Source organism: Somniosus microcephalus, chromosome 26 (genome assembly GCF_052327205.1).
Source record: "Somniosus microcephalus isolate GS21.2 chromosome 26, FLI_Smic_1.0, whole genome shotgun sequence".
Taxonomy (NCBI): Eukaryota; Metazoa; Chordata; class Chondrichthyes; order Squaliformes; family Somniosidae; genus Somniosus; species Somniosus microcephalus.
This window is the reverse complement of record NC_141012.1, coordinates 3747948-3768599: the sequence shown is the minus strand read 5'-3', so window position 1 is coordinate 3768599 and position 20652 is coordinate 3747948. Positions and strand designations below refer to the sequence as shown.

The following is a 20652-nucleotide window of genomic DNA, read 5'->3' as shown; positions in this document are numbered from 1 at the left end:
CACCTCTCCCCACCTCTCCCCACCCCTCCACCACCCCTCCCCAACCCTCCCCACCCCTCCACCACCTCTCCCCACCCCTCCCCACCCCTCCACCACCTCTCCCCCACCTCTCCCCACCCCTCCACCACCTCTCCCCACCCCTCCACCACCTCTCCCCACCTCTCCGCACCTTTCCACCACCTCTCCACCCCTCCACCACCTCTCCCCACCTCTCCCCACCTCTCCCCACCCCTCCACCACCTCTCCCCACCTCTCCCCACCTCTCCCCACCTCTCCCCCACCTCTCCCCCACCTCTCCCCACCTCTCCCCACCCCTCCACCACCCCTCCACCCACCTCTCCCCACCCCTCCACCACCTCTCCCCATCTCCCCACCTCTCTCCGCTCCTCCACTGCCTCTGTGTTCTCAGACTGCTCCAGTCCTGGATGAGTCACAACTTCCTCATGTTAAACATTGGGAAGACCAAAGCCATTGTCTTCAGCCTCCGCCACAAACTCCGTTCCCAAGCAGCTGATTCCATCCCCCTCCCTGGCCACTCTCAGAGACCCTATTTGACCCTGAGCTGTGCTTCCAATCCCATATCCTCGCCATCACCAAGACTGCCTATTTCCACCTCTGTAACATCTCCCGACTCCGCTGCTGCCTCAGCTCATCTGCTGCTGAAACCCTCACCCATCCCTTTGTGACCTCCAGACTCGACGATTCCACTCTTCTCATGGCCGGCCTCCCATCTTCCAGTCTCCAGAAATCTTTAGCTCATCCAAAACTCTTGTGCCAATCGCCTCGGCCTCACGCACTGGAATTCCCTCTCTCTCCTCTTGTAAGGGCAGCACGGTGGCATAGTGGTTAGCACTGTTGCCTCACAGCGCCAGGGACCCGGGTTCGAATCCGGCCTCGGGTGACTGTCTGTGTGGAGTTTGCACATTCTCCCCGTGTTTGCGTGGGTTTTCTCCGGGTGCTCCGGTTTCCTCCCACAGTCCAAAGATGTGCAGGTTAGGTTGATTGGCTATGATAAATTGACCCTTAGTGTTAGGGGGGATTAAATACGTGGGGTTACGGGGATAGGGTGGGATATGTGTTGGTGTAGGGGTTACGGGGATCGGGTGGGATATGTGTCGGTGCAGGCTCGATGGGCTGAAATGGCCTCTATCTGCACTGTGGGGTTTCTGTGATTCTGTGATTCTGTGAAGATCCTCCTTAAAACCCATCTCTTTGACCAAGCTTCTGGTCACCACTCCAAATTCTTTGGCTCAATAGCCATTTAAAAAAATTACACTCCTGTGACGCACCTTAGCCATTTTGCCAAGATTAAGCGCTCTATAAATGCAAATTGTTGTTGAGTCCAGGCAATGAGGGTCAGCAGGATATTCAACGCTGAGGATGGAGGCATCACAGCCAAGCCTGATCCTGCCCTCAGTTACCACACACACTCACCACACACTCACCACACACACTCACCACACACTCACCACACACACTCACCACACACACTCACCACACACACTCACCACACACTCACCACACACACTCACCACACACTCACCACACACACTCACCACACACTCACCACACACACTCACCACACACTCACCACACACACTCACCACACACACTCACCACACACACTCACCACACACTCACCACACACACTCACCACACACTCACCACACACACTCACCACACACACTCACCACACACTCACCACACACTCACCAGACACACTCACCACACACTCACCACACACTCACCACACACACTCACCACACACTCACCACACACTCACCAGACACACTCACCACACACTCACCACACACTCACCAGACACACTCACCACACACTCACCACACACTCTCACCACACACTCACCACACACACTCACCACACACACTCACCACACACACTCACCACACACACTCACCACACACTCTCACCACACACTCACCACACACTCACCACACACACTCACCAGACACACTCACCACACACACTCACCACACACACTCACCACACACTCACCACACACACTCACCAGACACACTCACCACACACTCACCACACACACTCACCACACACTCACCACACACTCACCACACACACTCACCACACACACTCACCACACACTCACCACACACACTCACCACACACACTCACCACACACTCACCACACACACTCACCACACACACTCACCACACACTCACCACACACTCACCACACACACTCACCACACACACTCACCACACACACTCACCACACACTCACCACACACTCACCACACACACTCACCACACACTCACCACACACACTCACCACACACACTCACCACACACTCACCACACACACTCACCACACACTCACCACACACTCACCACACACACTCACCACACACACTCACCACACACTCACCACACACACTCACCACACACTCACCACACACTCACCACACACACTCACCACATACTCACCACACACTCACCACACACTCACCACACACACTCACCACACACTCACCACACACACTCACCACACACACTCACCACACACTCACCACACACACTCACCACACACTCACCACACACACTCACCACACACTCACCACACACTCACCACACACACTCACCACAGACACTCACCACAGACACACACACACTCACCACAGACACACACACACTCACCACACACACTCACCACACACTCACCACACACACTCACCACACACTCACCACACACACACACTCACCACACACTCACCACACACACTCACCACACACACTCACCACAGACACTCACCACACACACACACCAGACACACTCACCACACACTCACCACACACTCACCACAGACACTCACCACAGACACACACACACTCACCACAGACACACACACACTCACCACACACACTCACCACACTCACCACACACACTCACCACACACACTCACCACACACACTCACCACAGACACACACACACTCACCACACACACTCACCACAGACACACACACACTCACCACACACACTCACCACAGACACACACACACTCACCACACACACTCACCACACACACCCACACACACTCACCACAGACACACACTCACCACACACACTCACCACACACACTCACCACAGACACACACACTCACCACAGACACACACACACTCACCACACACACTCACCACAGACACACACAGACACACACTCACCACAGACACACACACACTCACCACAGACACACACACACTCACCACAGACACACACACACTCACCACACACACCCACACACAGCCCCCACACAGACACACCCACACACACACCCACACACACACTCACAATCACCCCCCCCCCAACAACACTCAGACGCTGAGTGGGAGAGGGACATGTGTGACAGTATTGTCCTGCTCCTGCCACACTGTGCAGTCGGTCAGGGCTGGGACTGAGTGCCGTTCAGTGCGGCGTTAATGCTGTCACTGTGACAGTGAGGAGCTCCCCCACTCACTGATCTACAGTTAGTTCTCTCTCTCTCTCTCTCTCCTAACATGGCGCTCGTTGTCTGCAGGTGGTGCATCTGGACAGCACTAAGGAGGAAGAGGATGTGCAGAAGATGCCGCTCCAGACCCAGTATTACGACATGGCCGCTCCAGAATCATCTCCCTACTCCGAGAAATCGGTGAGACCCCCCACTCCTCACTAACGTCAATCATTTACCATTTCCCAGCCCATCATTGTAAAGTTACAAACAACTTGTGGCCGCTGCCATTTCCTGCTGCTCTAGGTTGCTGCCTGATGAAACCCTGGACTGTGAGCAGCAGTGACGGCGATCATTCGTGCTCAGGACTTCCCCAGATCACCATCCATCAATCCATCCATCATGGCAAACCCGCACGCTCGCCGCCATCACCGCACGCTCGCCGCCATCACCGCACGCTCACCGCCATCACCGCACGCTTGCCGCCATCACCGCACGCTCGCCGCCATCACCCGCACGCTCGCCGCCATCACCGCACGCTCACCATCATCACCTGCACACTCGCCGCCATCGCCAAACCGCTTGCAGAATTTGTGGTTTACAAATGATAAATTCCTGACAAGCTGCGACCTCGCTTCATTCGCTGGGCTGCTGGTGATTCCGTTTATCTGTTTCTTTCACTCAGTCTCTCTCGCTCTGTCTCTCTCTCTCTTACTTTCTGTCTCTCTCTGTCCTGTCCTCTCACTCTTCCTAGTCGCTCTCTGTCTCTCTCTCTTGCTCTGTCTCTCTCTGTCTCTGCCGCTCTCTCACTCTGTCTCTCTCTCTCTCGCTCTGTCTCTCTATCTCTGTCTCTCTCACTCTGTCTCTCTGTCTGTCTGGCTCTGTCTCTCTCTCGCTCGCTCTGTCTCGCTCTCTCTCTCTCTCTCTCTCTCTGTCTCTCTCTCTCTCTGTCTCTCTCTCTCACTCTGTCACTCTCTGCCTCTCTCACTCTGTCGCCTCGCTGTCTCTCTCACTCTCTCTCACTCTGTCTCTCTGTCTGTCTCTCTGTTTCTCTCTCTCTCTTTCTCTCTCTCTCTCGCTCTGTCTCTCTCGCTCTGTCTCTCCCTCTCTCTCTCGCTCGCTCGCTCGCTCTCTCGCTCTCTCGCTCTGTCTCTCTCTCGCTCGCTCTCTCTCTCGCTCTGTCTCTCTCGCTCTGTCTCTCCCTCTCTCTCGCTCGCTCGCTCTCTCGCTCTGTCTCTCTCTTTCTCGCTCTCTCTCTCGCTCTGTCTCTCCCTCTCTCTCTGTTTCTGTCGCTCTGTAGTCAGCAAATGGGGAGCAAGTTGGTGATTTAGCTGTGACCAAGGTCACTCTGAAGAAACCCTTCAGACCCTGAAGATGTCCTGATTACATTCAGACACTCCTCCGACATGAAGTCCTGAACGCTAATAGTTGTTTACATTTCACTGGTACAAACAGGACCTGGCCAGCAGCCACGTTTAATGAGATCATTAGGAAGGTTCTGTCACACGGTGATGTTACATTGTCAGCTCCGAGCGCTCTCTTATTTCTTGCAGTGAGATGCACGAGGGCCATGAACAGAAAACCAATGAGGAACAAAAGCCCGTTTCTGGCAAACTCTCGATGGCCCGTGTTGACCCATCCATTCCCACGTGCAGTTAAGATGGCCAGCACAAGGCAATGTGACAGCACCTGATGATATGGGTGGTCCTGAGCTTCACATCCAGCAGGTCCAGCTTCAATCCCTGGTCTGTGCTGAGTTCAATGACCTCAGGCAGCTCTAAGGTTGGGGGACAGCATCTGGCCGCAGTGCACCTGGGAAGGAAGGGGGAACTCGGTTAGTCCCGGCCCCGATCACTGCCCAGGGCCTCCGGCTGCTGAGGACCAGACACCGCAGGCTCCGCCGTGACACCCACGGCGTCAAATCCCTGCCGGCACTCGGTATCCGGGTGAGGGGGTCGCAGCTGGCACTTGATGAATGGCCACTTGGGGTCATGGGTCAGGGAGATCCCGCGGTACTGGAGTCACTGGACCCCGGGCAGGAATCGGGACCTGATTACAGGCGGGCAGATGTTCTCAGACGGCTAGCAGTCTCCCCAGAGCAGGTAATGGACACCGGCAAAAGCAAACCCTCCACTTTAGAAACCTGTTTTTCTTATGCAGGTGTCACAATGAACCAATGTAGATGAGTGATGGACATCATGTCGAAACTTGCCCTAAGCCAGCCCGGCCCAGCAACCTCCTCACATAGACACCAATACACCTCACAAAGGGAGACAATTCTTGCCATAGAAACATAGAAGATAGGAGCAGGAGTAGGCCATTCGGCCCCTCAAGCCTGCTCTGCCATTCAATGCGATCATGGCTGATCATCCAAATTCAGTACCCGGTCCCTGCTTTCTCCCCATACCCCTTGATCCCTTTAGCCTTGAGAAATATATCCAACTCCTTCTTGAATATATTTAATTAATTGGCCTCAACTGCCTTCTGTGGTAGAGAATTCCACAGGTTCACCACTCTCTGGGTGAAGAAATTCCTCCTCATTTCTGTCCTAAATGGCCTACCCCTTATCCTTAGACTGTGACCCCTGGTTCTGGACTCCCCGGCCATCGGGAACATTCTTCCTGCATCTAGTCTGTCCAGTCCTGTCAGAATTTTATAAGTTTCAATGAGATCCCCTCTCATTCTTCTAAACTCCAGTGAGTACAAGCCCAATCGACCCAATCTCTCCTCATACGTCATTCCTGCCATCCCAGGTATCAGCCTGGTGAATCTTCGCTGAACTCCTTCCATGGCAAGAACATCCTTCCTCAGATAAGGCGACCAAAACTGCACACAATACTCAAGATGTGGTCTCACCAAGGCCCTGTACAACTGCAGCAAGACATCCTTGTTCCTGTACTCAAACCCTCTCGCTACGAAGGCCAACATACCATTTGCCGCCTTAACCGCCTGCTGCACCTGCACGCTTACCTTCAGCGACTGGTGCACAATGACACCCAGGTCTCATTGCACTTCCCCTTCTCCCAATCTATTGCCATTCAGATAATAACCTGCCTTCCTGTTTTTGCTACCAAAGTGAATAACCTCACATTTATCCACGTTATATTGCATCTGCCATGCTTCTGCCCAATCACCCAACCTGTCCAAATCATCCTGGAGTTTCTCGGCATCCTCCTCACAGCACACACGCCCACCCAGCTTTGTGTCGTCTGCAAATTTGGAGATATTACATCTAGTTCCCTTGTCTAGATCATTAATATATATTGTGAATAGCTGGGGTCCAAGGACCGATCCCTGCGGTACCCCACTAGTCACTGCCTGCCACTCGGAAAAAGACCCGTTTATTCCAACTCTTTGCTTTCTGTCTGCCAACCAGTTCTCTATCCAAGTCAGTACCTTGCCCCCAATCCCATGTGCCTTAACTTTACACGCTAATCTCTTATGCGGGACCTTATCGAAAGCCTTCTGAAAGTCCAAATACACCACATCCACTGGTTCTCCCTTATCTATTTTACCAGTTACATCCTCAAAAAATTCCAGTAGATTAGTCAAGCACGATTTACCCTTTGTAAATCCATGTTGACTTTGTCCGATCCTGTCACTGTTTTCCAAGTGCTCTGCTATTTTTTTTTTGCCCCTTCCTTAATAGCCCCACCTCAGTAGCTCCCAGGCACTGTACAAGCTGCACAATGCAACAAGATGCAAACAACAACAACTTGCATTGATATAACACCTTTAATGTAGTAAAACGTCCCAAGGAGCTTCACAGGAGCGAGATCGGGCAAAATTTGACACCGAGCCACAAAAGGAGATGTAGGTTTTAAGGAATGTCTTAAAGGAGGCAAGAGAGACGGAGATGCTGGAGGAGATTACAAAGATAGGGAGGGGGCGAGGCCATGGAGGGATTTGAATAAAGGATGAGAATTTTAAAATCGAGGCGTTGCCGGACCGGGAGCCAATGTACAACAGCGAGCAACAGGGAGTGATGGGTGAACGGGACTTGGTGCCAGTTAGGACACGGGGCAGTGAGCACAGGGAGTGATGGGTGAACGGGACTTGGTGCCAGTTAGGACACGGGGCAGTGAGCACAGAGGATGATGGGTGAACGGGACTGGGTGTGAGTTAGGACACGGGGCAGTGAGCACAGGGAGTGATGGGTGAACGGGACTTGGTGCGAGTTAGGACACGGGGCAGTGAGCACAGGGGGTGATGGGTGAACGGGACTTGGTGCCAGTTAGGACACGGGGCAGTGAGCACAGGGGGTGATGGGTGAACGGGACTTGGTGCAAGTTAGGACACGGGGCAGTGAGCACAGGGGGTGATGGGCGAACGGGACTTGGTGCGAGTTAGGACACGGGGCAGTGAGCACAGGGGGTGATGGGCGAACGGGACTTGGTGCGAGTTAGGACACGGGGCAGTGAGCACAGGGGGTGATGGGTGAACGGGACTGGGTGTGAGTTAGGACACGGGGCAGTGAGCACAGGGGGTGATGGGTGAACGGGACTTGGTGCGAGTTAGGACACGGGGGCAGTGAGCACAGGGGGTGATGGGTGAACGGGACTTGGTGCGAGTTAGGACACGGGGCAGTGAGCACAGGGGGTGATGGGTGAACGGGACTTGGTGCGAGTTAGGACACGGGGCAGTGAGCACAGGGGGTGATGGGTGAACGGGACTGGGTGCGAGTTAGGACACGGGGCAGTGAGCACAGGGGGTGATGGGTGAACGGGACTGGGTGTGAGTTAGGACACGGGACAGTGAGCACAGGGGGTGATGGGTGAACGGGACTTGGTGCGAGTTAGGACACGGGGCAGTGAGCACAGGGGGTGATGGGTGAACGGGACTGGGTGTGAGTTAGGACACGGGGCAGTGAGCACAGGGGGTGATGGGTGAACGGGACTTGGTGCGAGTTAGGACACGGGGCAGTGAGCACAGGGGGTGATGGGTGAACGGGACTGGGTGTGAGTTAGGACACGGGACAGTGAGCACAGGGGGTGATGGGTGAACGGGACTTGGTGCGAGTTAGGACACGGGGCAGTGAGCACAGGGGGTGATGGGTGAACGGGACTGGGTGTGAGTTAGGACACGGGGCAGTGAGCACAGGGGGTGATGGGTGAACGGGACTGGGTGCGAGTTAGGACACGGGGCAGTGAGCACAGGGGGTGATGGGTGAACGGGACTTGGTGCGAGTTAGGACATGGGGCAGTGAGCACAGGGCGTGATGGGTGAACGGGACTTGGTGCGAGTTAGGACACGGGGCAGTGAGCACGGGGGTGATGGGTGAACGGGACTTGGTGCGAGTTAGGACACGGGGCAGTGAGCACAGGGGGCGATGGGTGAACGGGACTTGGTGCGAGTTAGGACACGGGGCAGTGAGCACAGGGGGTGATGGGTGAACGGGACTTGGTGCGAGTTAGGACACGGGGCAGTGAGCACAGGGGATGATGGGTGAACGGGACTTGGTGCGAGTTAGGACACGGGGCAGTGAGCACAGGGGGTGATGGGTGAACGGGACTTGGTGCGAGTTAGGACACGGGGCAGTGAGCACAGGGGGTGATGGGTGAACGGGACTTGGTGCGAGTTAGGACACGGGGCAGTGAGCACAGGGGGTGATGGGTGAACGGGACTGGGTGTGAGTTAGGACACGGGGCAGTGAGCACAGGGGGTGATGGGTGAACGGGACTTGGTGCGAGTTAGGACATGGGGCAGTGAGCACAGGGGGTGATGGGTGAACGGGACTGGGTGTGAGTTAGGACACGGGGCAGTGAGCACAGTGGGTGATGGGTGAACGGGACTTGGTGTGAGTTAGGACACGTTGCAGTGAGCACAGGGGGTGATGGGTGAACGGGACTGGGTGTGAGTTAGGACACGGGGCAGTGAGCACAGGGGGTGATGGGTGAACGGGACTGGGTGTGAGTTAGGACACGGGGCAGTGAGCACAGTGGGTGATGGGTGAACGGGACTTGGTGCGAGTTAGGACACGGGGCAGTGAGCACAGGGGGTGATGGGTGAACGGGACTCGGTGCGAGTTAGGACACGGGGCAGTGAGCACGGGGTGATGGGTGTACGGGACTCGGTGCGAGTTAGGACACGGGGCAGTGAGCACAGGGGGTGATGGGTGAACGGGACTTGGTGCGAGTTAGGACACGGGGCAGTGAGCACAGAGGGTGATGGGTGAACGGGACTTGGTGCGAGTTAGGACACGGGGCAGTGAGCACAGAGGGTGATGGGGGAACGGGACTGGGTGTGAGTTAGGACACGGGGCAGTGAGCACAGGGGGTGATGGGTGAACGGGACTTGGTGCGAGTTAGGACACGGGGCAGTGAGCACAGGGGGTGATGGGTGAACGGGACTGGGTGTGAGTTAGGACACGGGGCAGTGAGCACAGGGGGTGATGGGTGAACGGGACTTGGTGCGAGTTAGGACACGGGGCAGTGAGCACAGGGGGTGATGGGTGAACGGGTCTGGGTGTGAGTTAGGACACTGGGCAGTGAGCACAGGGGGTGATGGGTGAACGGGACTGGGTGCGAGTTAGGACACGGGGCAGTGAGCACAGGGGGTGATGGGTGAACGGGACTGGGTGCGAGTTAGGACACGGGGCAGTGATCACAGGGGGTGATGGGTGAACGGGACTTGGTGCGAGTTAGGACATGGGGCAGTGATCACAGGGGGTGATGGGTGAACGGGACTTGGTGCGAGTTAGGATACGACACAACACAGAGCACATCCTCCTGCTCTTCTAACATGGTTAAATTGATTTTTATTGAGATCCCGGATAATGGAGCAGGCCCACAGTGCAGGAGACCGCCAGGATTGCAAAGAGTATGAAAGAAGATGAGGTCAATCAGGAGGTTGGAGTTAGTTGATGCTAAGATTGGGTTTTAAACTGCTGTAGATTGCGGGAGGGAGGGGAGGAGTTCCACAGTTTTGAGGTCCTGGGAAACAATGAGTTAGAAGCGGAGACATGGTGATGATTCTTGATTCCAACACGGTGAAGACACGGGGAGGAGGAAGTGTGTGCAGGATGATGTATTTGGAGCTTAGGAGTAACGGGAGAGGAAAGTGACTGTTTGTAAAATGTAACGGAGAGATAAATCAGAGGTTAGTGAGCTTGTGGATTCTGAAATTTTGGTGATATTCAAAGGACTTGTCTTTACGTAGTGCCTTATAACATCTCGATGTTCTAAAGTGCTCCACATACAATCAGTGACATTGGGTAGCGGTTGTAAACCCAGGAGTGGGTCATGCAGCAATGTGTCAGCCTGAGCTCAGCTCCGGCACTATTTACTGGCTGAGCTAGTGATACCTACAGGCAGAGGATCAGTGCGGCGCTGGTCTTTAATTTTATCACAATCTGTCCAAACTACCATCATCGAATAGCACAGCACCGAAGGAGGCAATTCGACCCATCCAGTCTGCGCCGGCTCTTTCGAACAACAATCCAGCTAGTCCCACTCCTCGCTCTTTCCCCATAGCCCTGCAATTTTTTCTCCTTCAAGCATTCCAAATCCTCACCACTCGTTACATAAACAAGTTTTTCCTCTATCAATCTCAGGTCATTGCCCCACCAAACACTCTTCTCCTGGCCTCAAGATCCATCTCATCAGAGAAACTGACTTTCCAATCGGTGAATGGAATCAATGGCGGAGTGCCGCACCCAAGCATGCACCACGGGGTGGAAAGCACCCTCGAATCATAGAATGGGTACAGCACGGCAGGAGGCCATTCGGCCCATCAAGCCCATGCCAGGTCTCTGCAACAGCACTTCAGTTAGTCCCACTCCCCTGCCCTTTCCCCGTAGCCCTGCAAATTTTTTCCCTTAAGATACTTATCCAACTCCCTTTTGAAAGCGGTGATTGAATTTGTTTCCACCACCCTTTCAGGCAGTGCATTCCAGATCCTAACCACTCGCTGCGTAAAATTTTTTTTCCTCATGTCGCCTTTGGTTCTTCTGCCAATCACCTTAAATCTGCGTCCTGTGGTTCTCGACCCTACTGCCAATGGGAACAGTTTCTCTCTATCTACTCTGTCCAGACCTCTCATGATTTTGAACACCTCTATCAAATTTCCTCTGAATCTTCTCTGCTCCAAGGAGAACAACCCCAGCTTCTCCAGTCTATCCACGAAACTGAAGTCCCTTATTCCTGGAATCATTCTCGTAAAACCTTTCTGCGCCCTCTCTAAGGCCTTCACATCCTTCCTAAAGTGTGGTGCCCAGAATTGGACACCGTACTCCAGTTGAGGCCGAACCAGTGTTTTATACAGGTTCATCATAATTTCCACACTTTTGTACGCTATACCTCTATTCATGAAGCCCAGGATCCTGTGAGCCTGTTCAATTGCTTTCTCAACCTGCCCTGCCACCTTCAACGATTTGTGTACACATTCCCCAAGGTCTCTCTGTTCGTGCACCCCCTTCAGGATTGTACCCTTTAGATTATATCTCATGTCCTCTCATTCTATCTAGCAAAATGTATCACTTCACACTTTTCTGCGTTAAATTTCATCTGCCACGTGCCCGCCCATTTCACCAGCCTGTCGATGTCTTCCTGAAGTCTATCACTCTCCTCCTCACTGTGCACTATACTTCCAAGTTTTGTGTGATCTGCATATTTTGAAATTGTGCCCCGTACACCCATGCCCAAGTCATTAATATATATCAAGAAAAGCAGTGGTTCTACAACCGACCCCTGGGGAACACCACTGTATACCTTCCTCCAGTCCAAAAAACAACCGTTCGCAATTAATCTCTGTTTCCTATCCTATCTGGTTGATCTTGGGGTACATTTCCACAGGCACAGACTCTCACTGGGGTACAGTTCCACAGACACTGACTCTCACTGGGGTACAGTTCCACAGACACTGACTCTCACTGGGGTACAGTTCCACAGACACTGAATCTCACTGGGGTACAGTTCCACAGACACTGACTCTCACTGGGGTACAGTTCCACAGACACTGACTCTCACTGGGGTACAGTTCCACAGACACTGACTCTCACTGGGGTACAGTTCCACAGACACTGACTCTCACTGGGGTACAGTTCCACAGGCACTGACTCTCACTGGGGTACAGTTACACAGACACTGACTCTCACTGGGGTACAGTTACACAGACACTGACTCTCACTGGGGTACAGTTCCACAGACACTGACTCTCACTGGGGTACAGTTCCACAGGCACTGACTCTCACTGGGGTACAGTTACACAGACACTGACTCTCACTGGGGTACAGTTCCACAGGCACTGAATCTCACTGGGGTACAGTTCCACAGGCACTGACTCTCACTGGGGTACAGTTACACAGACACTGACTCTCACTGGGGTACAGTTCCACAGGCACTGACTCTCACTGGGGTACAGTTACACAGGCACTGACTCTCACTGGGGTACAGTTACACAGACACTGACTCTCACTGGGGTACAGTTCCACAGGCACTGACTCTCACTAGGGAACAGTTACACAGACACTGACTCTCACTGGGGTACAGTTCCACAGGCACTGAATCTCACTGGGGTACAGTTCCACAGACACTGACTCTCACTGGGGTACATTTCCACAGGCACTGACTCTCACTGGGGTACAGTTCCACAGACACTGACTCTCACTGGGGTACAATTCCACAGACACTGACTCTCACTGGGGTACAGTTCCACAGACACTGACTCTCACTGGGGTACAGTTCCACAGACACTGACTCTCACTGGGGTACAGTTCCACAGACACTGACTCTCACTGGGGTACAGTTACACAGACACTGACTCTCACTGGGGTACAGTTCCACAGTCACTGACTCTCACTGGGGTACAGTTCCACAGACACTGACTCTCACTGGGGTACAGTTCCACAGGCACAGACCCTCACTGGGGTACATTCCACAGACACTGACTCTCACTAGGGTACAGTTCCACAGGCACAGACTCTCACTGGGGTACAGTTTCACAGGCACTGACTCTCATGGGGTACAGTTCCTCAGACACTGACTCTCACTGGGGTACAGTTCCACAGACACTGACTCTCACTGGGGTACAGTTACACAAACACTGACTCTCACTGGGGTACAGTTCCACAGGCACTGACTCTCACTGGGGTACATTTACACAGGCACTGACTCTCACTGGGGTACAGTTACACAGACACTGACTCTCACTGGGGTACAGTTCCACAGGCACTGACTCTCACTGGGGTACAGTTACACAGACACTGACTCTCACTGGGGTACAGTTCCACAGGCACTGAATCTCACTGGGGTACAGTTCCACAGACACTGACTCTCACTGGGGTACATTTCCACAGGCACTGGCTCTCACTGGGGTACAGTTCCACAGACACTGACTCTCACTGGGGTACAATTCCACAGACACTGACTCTCACTGGGGAACAGTTCCACAGACACTGACTCTCACTGGGGTACAGTTCCACAGACACTGACTCTCACTGGGGTACAGTTCCACAGACACTGACTCTCACTGGGGTACAGTTCCACAGACACTGACTCTCACTGGGGTACAGTTCCACAGACACTGACTCTCACTGGGGTACAGTTCCACAGACACTGACTCTCACTGGGGTACAGTTACACAGGCACAGACCCTCACTGGGGTACAGTTCCACAGACACTGACTCTCACTAGGGTACAGTTCCACAGGCACAGACTCTCACTGGGGTACAGTTTCACAGGCACTGACTCTCATGGGGTACAGTTCCTCAGACACTGACTCTCACTGGGGTACAGTTCCACAGACACTTACTCTCACTGGGGTACAGTTCCACAGACACTGACTCTCACTGGGGTAAAGTTCCACAGACACCGACTCTCACTGGGGTACAGTTCCACAGACACTGACTCTCACTGGGGTACGGTTCCACAGACACTGACTCTCACTGGGGTACAGTTCCACAGGCACTGACTCTCACTGGGGTACAGTTCCACAGACACTGACTCTCACTGGGGTACAGTTACACAGACACTGACTCTCACTGGGGTACAGTTCCACAGACACTGACTCTCACTGGGGTACAGTTACACAGACACTGACTCTCACTGGGGTACAGTTCCACAGACACTGACTCTCACTGGGTTACAGTTCCACAGACACTGACTCTCACTGGGGTACAGTTACACAGACACTGACTCTCACTGGGGTACAGTTCCACAGGCACTGACTCTCACTGGGGTACAGTTCCACAGACACTGACTCTCACTGGGGTACAGTTACACAGACACTGACTCTCACTGGGGTACAGTTACACAGACACTGACTCTCACTGGGGTACAGTTCCACAGACACTGACTCTCACTGGGGTACAGTTCCACAGACACTGACTCTCACTGGGGTACAGTTCCACAGGCACTGACTCTCACTGGGGTACAGTTCCACAGGCACTGACTCTCACTGGGGTACAGTTCCACAGGCACTGACTCTCACTGGGGTACAGTTACACAGACACTGACTCTCACTGGGGTACAGTTCCACAGTCACTGACACTCACTGGGGTACAGTTCCACAGACACTGACACTCACTGGGGTACAGTTCCACAGACACTGACTCTCACTGGGGTACAGTTCCACAGACACTGACTCTCACTGGTGTACAGTTCCACAGACACTGACTCTCACTGGGGTACAGTTCCACAGGCAGTGACTCTCACTGGGGTACAGTTCCACAGGCACTGACTCTCACTGGGGTACAGTTCCACAGACACTGACTCTCACTGGGGTACAGTTCCACAGACACTGACTCTCACTGGGGTACAGTTCCACAGACACTGACTCTCACTGGGGTACAGTTCCACAGTCACTGACTCTCACTGGGGTACAGTTCCACAGACACTGACTCTCACTGGGGTACAGTGTTTATTGTCTACCAATATGTGTGTCTAGCGCTTGTTCTCTAGCCATCTTTACAAATATATTCGTGACCAAAACTGGCAGAAGTCCTGATTGAGTCAGTGCGCTATTCAATTCCACTAACTAGAACACAACGGGGTCCATCTCCATTGGTCAGTTTGATTTCAGATGTTGTGTGTTCTGGTCTTCACAGAAATGCTGATGAAGGCAGTCAAGTGTGAGCTGAAAGGGAAGCGTGTGTTGTTTACACTGTAATCCATTCATCCCACTGACTGTTACCGTCTACACCGTGTCACATCCATTCTCATCAGCTTCCAAAGTCCTGCTAATCAATATAGTCATTCCATCATACTCCTTAATGTCTTTCCAACAGTGGAAACCTTTCCCAGTCATTAGAGGAAATTGGTTCGAGACAGACAGGAACCTATTTAAAAGCCTCGCTTAACAATGAAAAAATAACAGCATTTATGGAACAATTTCCTTGACACAAATTGCCGAGCTCTCACACAACAGCAGTCATCACGGCAGATTTATAACCTTAGAAATAGGAGCAGGAGTCGGCCATTCGGCCCCTCGAGCCTGCTCCGTCATTTAATATCAGGCCTGATATTCATAGAAACATAGAAGATAGGAGCAGGAGTAGGCCATTCGGCCCCTCGAGCCTGCTCCGCCATTCAATGAGATCATGGCTGATCATCCAAATTCAGTACGCTGTCCCTGCCTTCTCCCCATATCCCTTGATCCCTTTAGCCTTAAGAAATATATCCAACTCTTTTTTGAATATATTTAATGAACTGGCCTCCACCACCCTCTGTGGCAGAGAATTCCACAGGTTCACCACTCTCTGGGTGAAGAAATTCCTCCTCATTTCAGTCCTAAATGGCTTACCCCTTATCCTTAGACTATGACCCCTGGTTCTGGACTCCCCGGCCATCATAAACATCCTTCCTGCATCTAGTCTGTCCAGGCCTGACAGAATTTTATAAGTTTCGATGAGATCCCCTCTCAATTTTCTAAACTCCAGTGAGTATAAGCCCAATCGACACAATCTCTCCTCATACGTCATTCCTGCCATCCCAGGTATCAGCCTGGTGAATCTTCGCTGCACTCCTTCCATGGCAAGAACGTCCTTCCTCAGGTAAGGCGACCAAAACTGCACACAGTACTCAAGGTGCGGTCTCACCAAGGCCCTGTACAACTGTAGCAAGACGTCCTTGTTCCTGTACTCGAACCCTCTTGCTATGAAGGCCAACATACCATTTGCCTTCTTAACCGCCTGCTGCACCTGCATGCTTACCTTCAGCGACTGATGCACAAGAACACCCAGGTCTCTTTGCACTTCCCCTTCTCCCAATCTATTGCCATTCAAATAATAATCTGCCTTCCTGTTTTTGCCACCAAAGTGGATAACCTCACATTTATCCACATTATAGTGCATTTGCCATATTTCTGCCCAATCACCCAATCTGTCCAAATCGTACTGGAGTTTCACGACATCCTCCTCACAGCTTACCCTCCCACCCAGCTTTGTGTCGTCTGCAAATTTGGAGATATTACATCCAATTCCCTCATCCAGATCATTAATATATATTGTGAACAGCTGGGGTCCTAGGACCGATCCTTGCGGTACCCCACTAGTCACTGCCTGCCACTCGGAAAACGACCCGTTTATTCCAACTCTTTGCTTTCTGTCCGCCAACCAGTTTTCTATCCAAGTCAATACCTTGCCCCCAATCCCATGTGCCTTAATTTTGCACGCTAATCTCTTATGTGGGACCTTATCGAAAGCCTCCACTCGAGACCTCCACTCCACTTTCCCGTCCAATCTCCATATCCCTTGATTTAGTCCAAAAATCTATCGATCTCAGCCTTGAATATACTCAACGACTCAGCATCCACAGCCCTCTGGGGTGGAAAATTCCAAAGATTCACAACCCTCAGTAAAGAAATTTCTCCTCATCTCAGTCTTAAATGACCAACCCCTTAGCCTGAGACTGTGACCTCTAGTTCTAGACTCTCCAGCCAGGGGAAACATCCTCCATTCATCTACCCTGTCAAGCCCTCTAAGAATTTTATACATTTCAATGAGATCGCCTCTCATTCTTCTAAACATCCAGCGAGTATAGGCCCAATCTACTCGATCTCTCCTCATAGAACAATCCTCTCATCCCAAAAATCAATCTAGTGAACCTTCGTTGAAGTCCCTCTAAGGCAAGTACATCCTTCCTTGGGTAAAGAGACTAGAACTGTGCACAATACTCCAGGTGTGGCCTCACCGAAGTCCAATATAATTGCAGCAAGACTTCCTTACTTTTATACTCCAACCTCCTTGCAATAAAGGCCAACATACCATTGGCCTTCCTAATTGCTTGCTGTACCTGCATGTTAACTTTCAGTGATTTGTAATCTGTGCAACACAACCTTGCTCTGATAAAATGTCTTTCATTGCCTCTGACTCTCTCCCAGCTGAGGCAGGGAGTGGTGAGCTGCAATCAGCCTGAGTGCCTCTAAGAAAGAAAGAACAAACTTGATTTATACAGCGCCTGTCACGACCTCAGGACGTCCCAAAGCGCTTTACAGCCACTGAAGTACTTTTGAAGTGTAATCACTGTAGTAATGTAGGAAACACGGCAGCCAATTTGCACACAGCAAGCTCCCACAAACAGTAATGTGATAATGACCAGCTCATCTGCTTTAGTGATGTTGATTGAGGGATAAATATTGGCCAGGACACTGGGGAGAACTCCCCTGAGAGGGCAGACGGGGCCTCGGTTTAACGTCTCATCTGAAAGACGGCATCTTTGACACTGCAGCGCTCCCTCAGTACTGTCCCTCCTACAGTGCAGCGCTCTCTCCGCACTGCCCCTCCGAGAGTCACTGACTCTCACTGGGCTACAGTTCCACGGACACTGACTCTCACTGGGGTACAGTTCCACAGACACTGACTCTCACTGGGGTACAGTTCCACAGACGCTGACTCTCACTGGGGTACAGTTCCACAGACACTGACTCTCACTGGGGTACAGTTCCACAGACACTGACTCTCACTGGGGTACAGTTCCACAGACGCTGACTCTCACTGGGGTACAGTTCCACAGACACTGACTCTCACTGGGGTACAGTTCCACAGGCACTGACTCTCACTGGGGTACAGTTCCACAGACACTGACTCTCACTGGGGTACAGTTCCACAGAGACTGACTCTCACTGGGGTACAGTTCCACAGGCACTGACTCTCACTGGGGTACAGTTCCACAGGCACTGACTCTCACTGGGGTACAGTTCCACAGACACTGACTCTCACTGGGGTACAGTTCCACAGGCACCGACTCTCACTGGGGCACAGTTCCACAGGCACTGACTCTCACTGGGGTACAGTTCCACAGTCACTGACTCTCACTGGGGTACAGTTCCACTGACACTGACTCTCACTGGGGTACAGTTCCACAGACACGGACTCTCACTGGGGTACAGTTCCACAGACACTGACTCTCACTGGGGTACAGTTCCACAGACACTGACTCTCACTGGGGTACAGTTCCTCAGACACTGACTCTCACTGGGGTACAGTTCCACAGACACTGACTCTCACTGGGGTACAGTTCCACAGACACTGACTCTCACTGGGGCACAGTTCCACAGACACTGACTCTCACTGGGGTACAGTTCCACAGACACTGACTCTCACTGGGGTACAGTTCCACAGACACTGACACTCACTGGGGTACAGTTCCACAGACACTGACTCCCACTGGGGTACAGTTCCACAGACACTGACTCTCACTGGGGTACAGTTCCACAGACACTGACTCTCACTGGGGTACAGTTCCACAGACACTGACTCTCACTGGGGTACAGTTCCACAGACACTGACTCTCACTGCGGTACAGTTCCACAGACACTGACTCTCACTGGGGTACAGTTCCACAGGCACTGACTCTCACTGGGGTACAGTTCCACAGACATTGACACTCGCTGGGGTACAGTTCCACAGGCACTGACTCTCACTGGGGTACAGTTCCACAGACACTGACTCTCACTGGGGTACCGTTCCACAGACACTGACTCTCACTGGGGTACAGTTCCACAGACACTGACTCTCACTGGGGTACAGTTCCACAGACACCGACTCTCACTGGGGTACAGTTCCACAGACACGGACTCTCACTGGGGTACAGTTCCACAGACACTGACTCTCACTGGGGTACAGTTCCACAGACACTGACTCTCACTGGGGCACAGTTCCACAGACACTGACTCTCACTGGGGTACAGTTCCACAGACACTGACTCTCACTGGGGTACAGTTCCACAGACACTGACTCTCACTGGGGCACAGTTCCACAGACACTGACTCTCACTGGGGTACAGTTCCACAGACACTGACTCTCACTGGGGTACAGTTCCACAGACACTGACTCTCGCTGGGGTACAGTTCCACAGACACTGACTCTCACTGGGGTACAGTTCCACAGACACTGACTCTCGCTGGGGTACAGTTCCACAGACACTGACTCTCACTGGGGTACAGTTCCACAGACACTGACTCTCACTGGGGTACAGTTCCACAGACACTGACTCTCACTGGGGTACAGTTCCAGAGACACTGACTCTCACTGGGGTACAGTTCCACAGACACTGACTCTCACTGGGGTACTGTTCCAGAGACACTGAGTCTCACTGGGGTACAGTTCCACAGACATTGACTCTCACTGGGGTACAGTTCCACAGGCACTGACTCTCACTGGGGTACAGTTCCACAGACACTGACTCTCACTCGGGTACAGTTCCACAGACACTGACTCTGACTGGGGTACAGTTCCACAGACACTGACTCTCACTGGGGTACAGTTCCACAGACACTGACTCTCACTGGGGTACAGTTCCACAGACACTGACTCTCACTGGGGCACAGTTCCACAGACACTGACTCTCACTGGGGTACAGTTCCACAGACACTGACTCTCACTGGGGTACAGTTCCACAGACACTGACTCTCACTGGGGCACAGTTCCACAGACACTGACTCTCACTGGGGTACAGCTCCACAGACACTGACTCTCACTGGGGTACAGTTCCACAGACACTGACTCTCACTGGGGCACAGTTCCACAGACACTGACTCTCACTGGGGTACAGTTCCACAGGCACTGACTCTCACTGGGGTACAGTTCCTCAGACACTGACTCTCAAGGGGGTACAGTTCCACAGACACTGACTCTCACTGGGGTACAGTTCCACAGGCACTGACTCTCACTGGGGTACAGTTCCACAGACACTGACTCTCACTGGGGTACAGTTCCACAGACACTGACTCTCACTGGGGTACAGTTCCACAGA

At 52.8% G+C, this 20652-nt stretch overlaps 1 protein-coding gene across 6 annotated transcripts in view; it reads left to right on the top strand.

Annotated features, from left to right (window-relative positions):
• Positions 1-20652, top strand: part of nectin1b (nectin cell adhesion molecule 1b) — a 630230-nt gene that overhangs the window by 543342 nt on the left and 66236 nt on the right. For 5 of the 6 annotated variants that reach the window (XM_085967690.1, XM_085967688.1, XM_085967692.1 and 2 more), the window contains one exon: positions 3554-3664. The exons of the other annotated variant lie outside the window; for it this stretch is intronic. In XM_085967690.1, coding sequence (XP_085823816.1) covers positions 3554-3664 — 111 coding nt within the window. The remainder of the gene's footprint in view (positions 1-3553; positions 3665-20652) is intronic. 6 annotated transcript variants of the gene reach the window in all.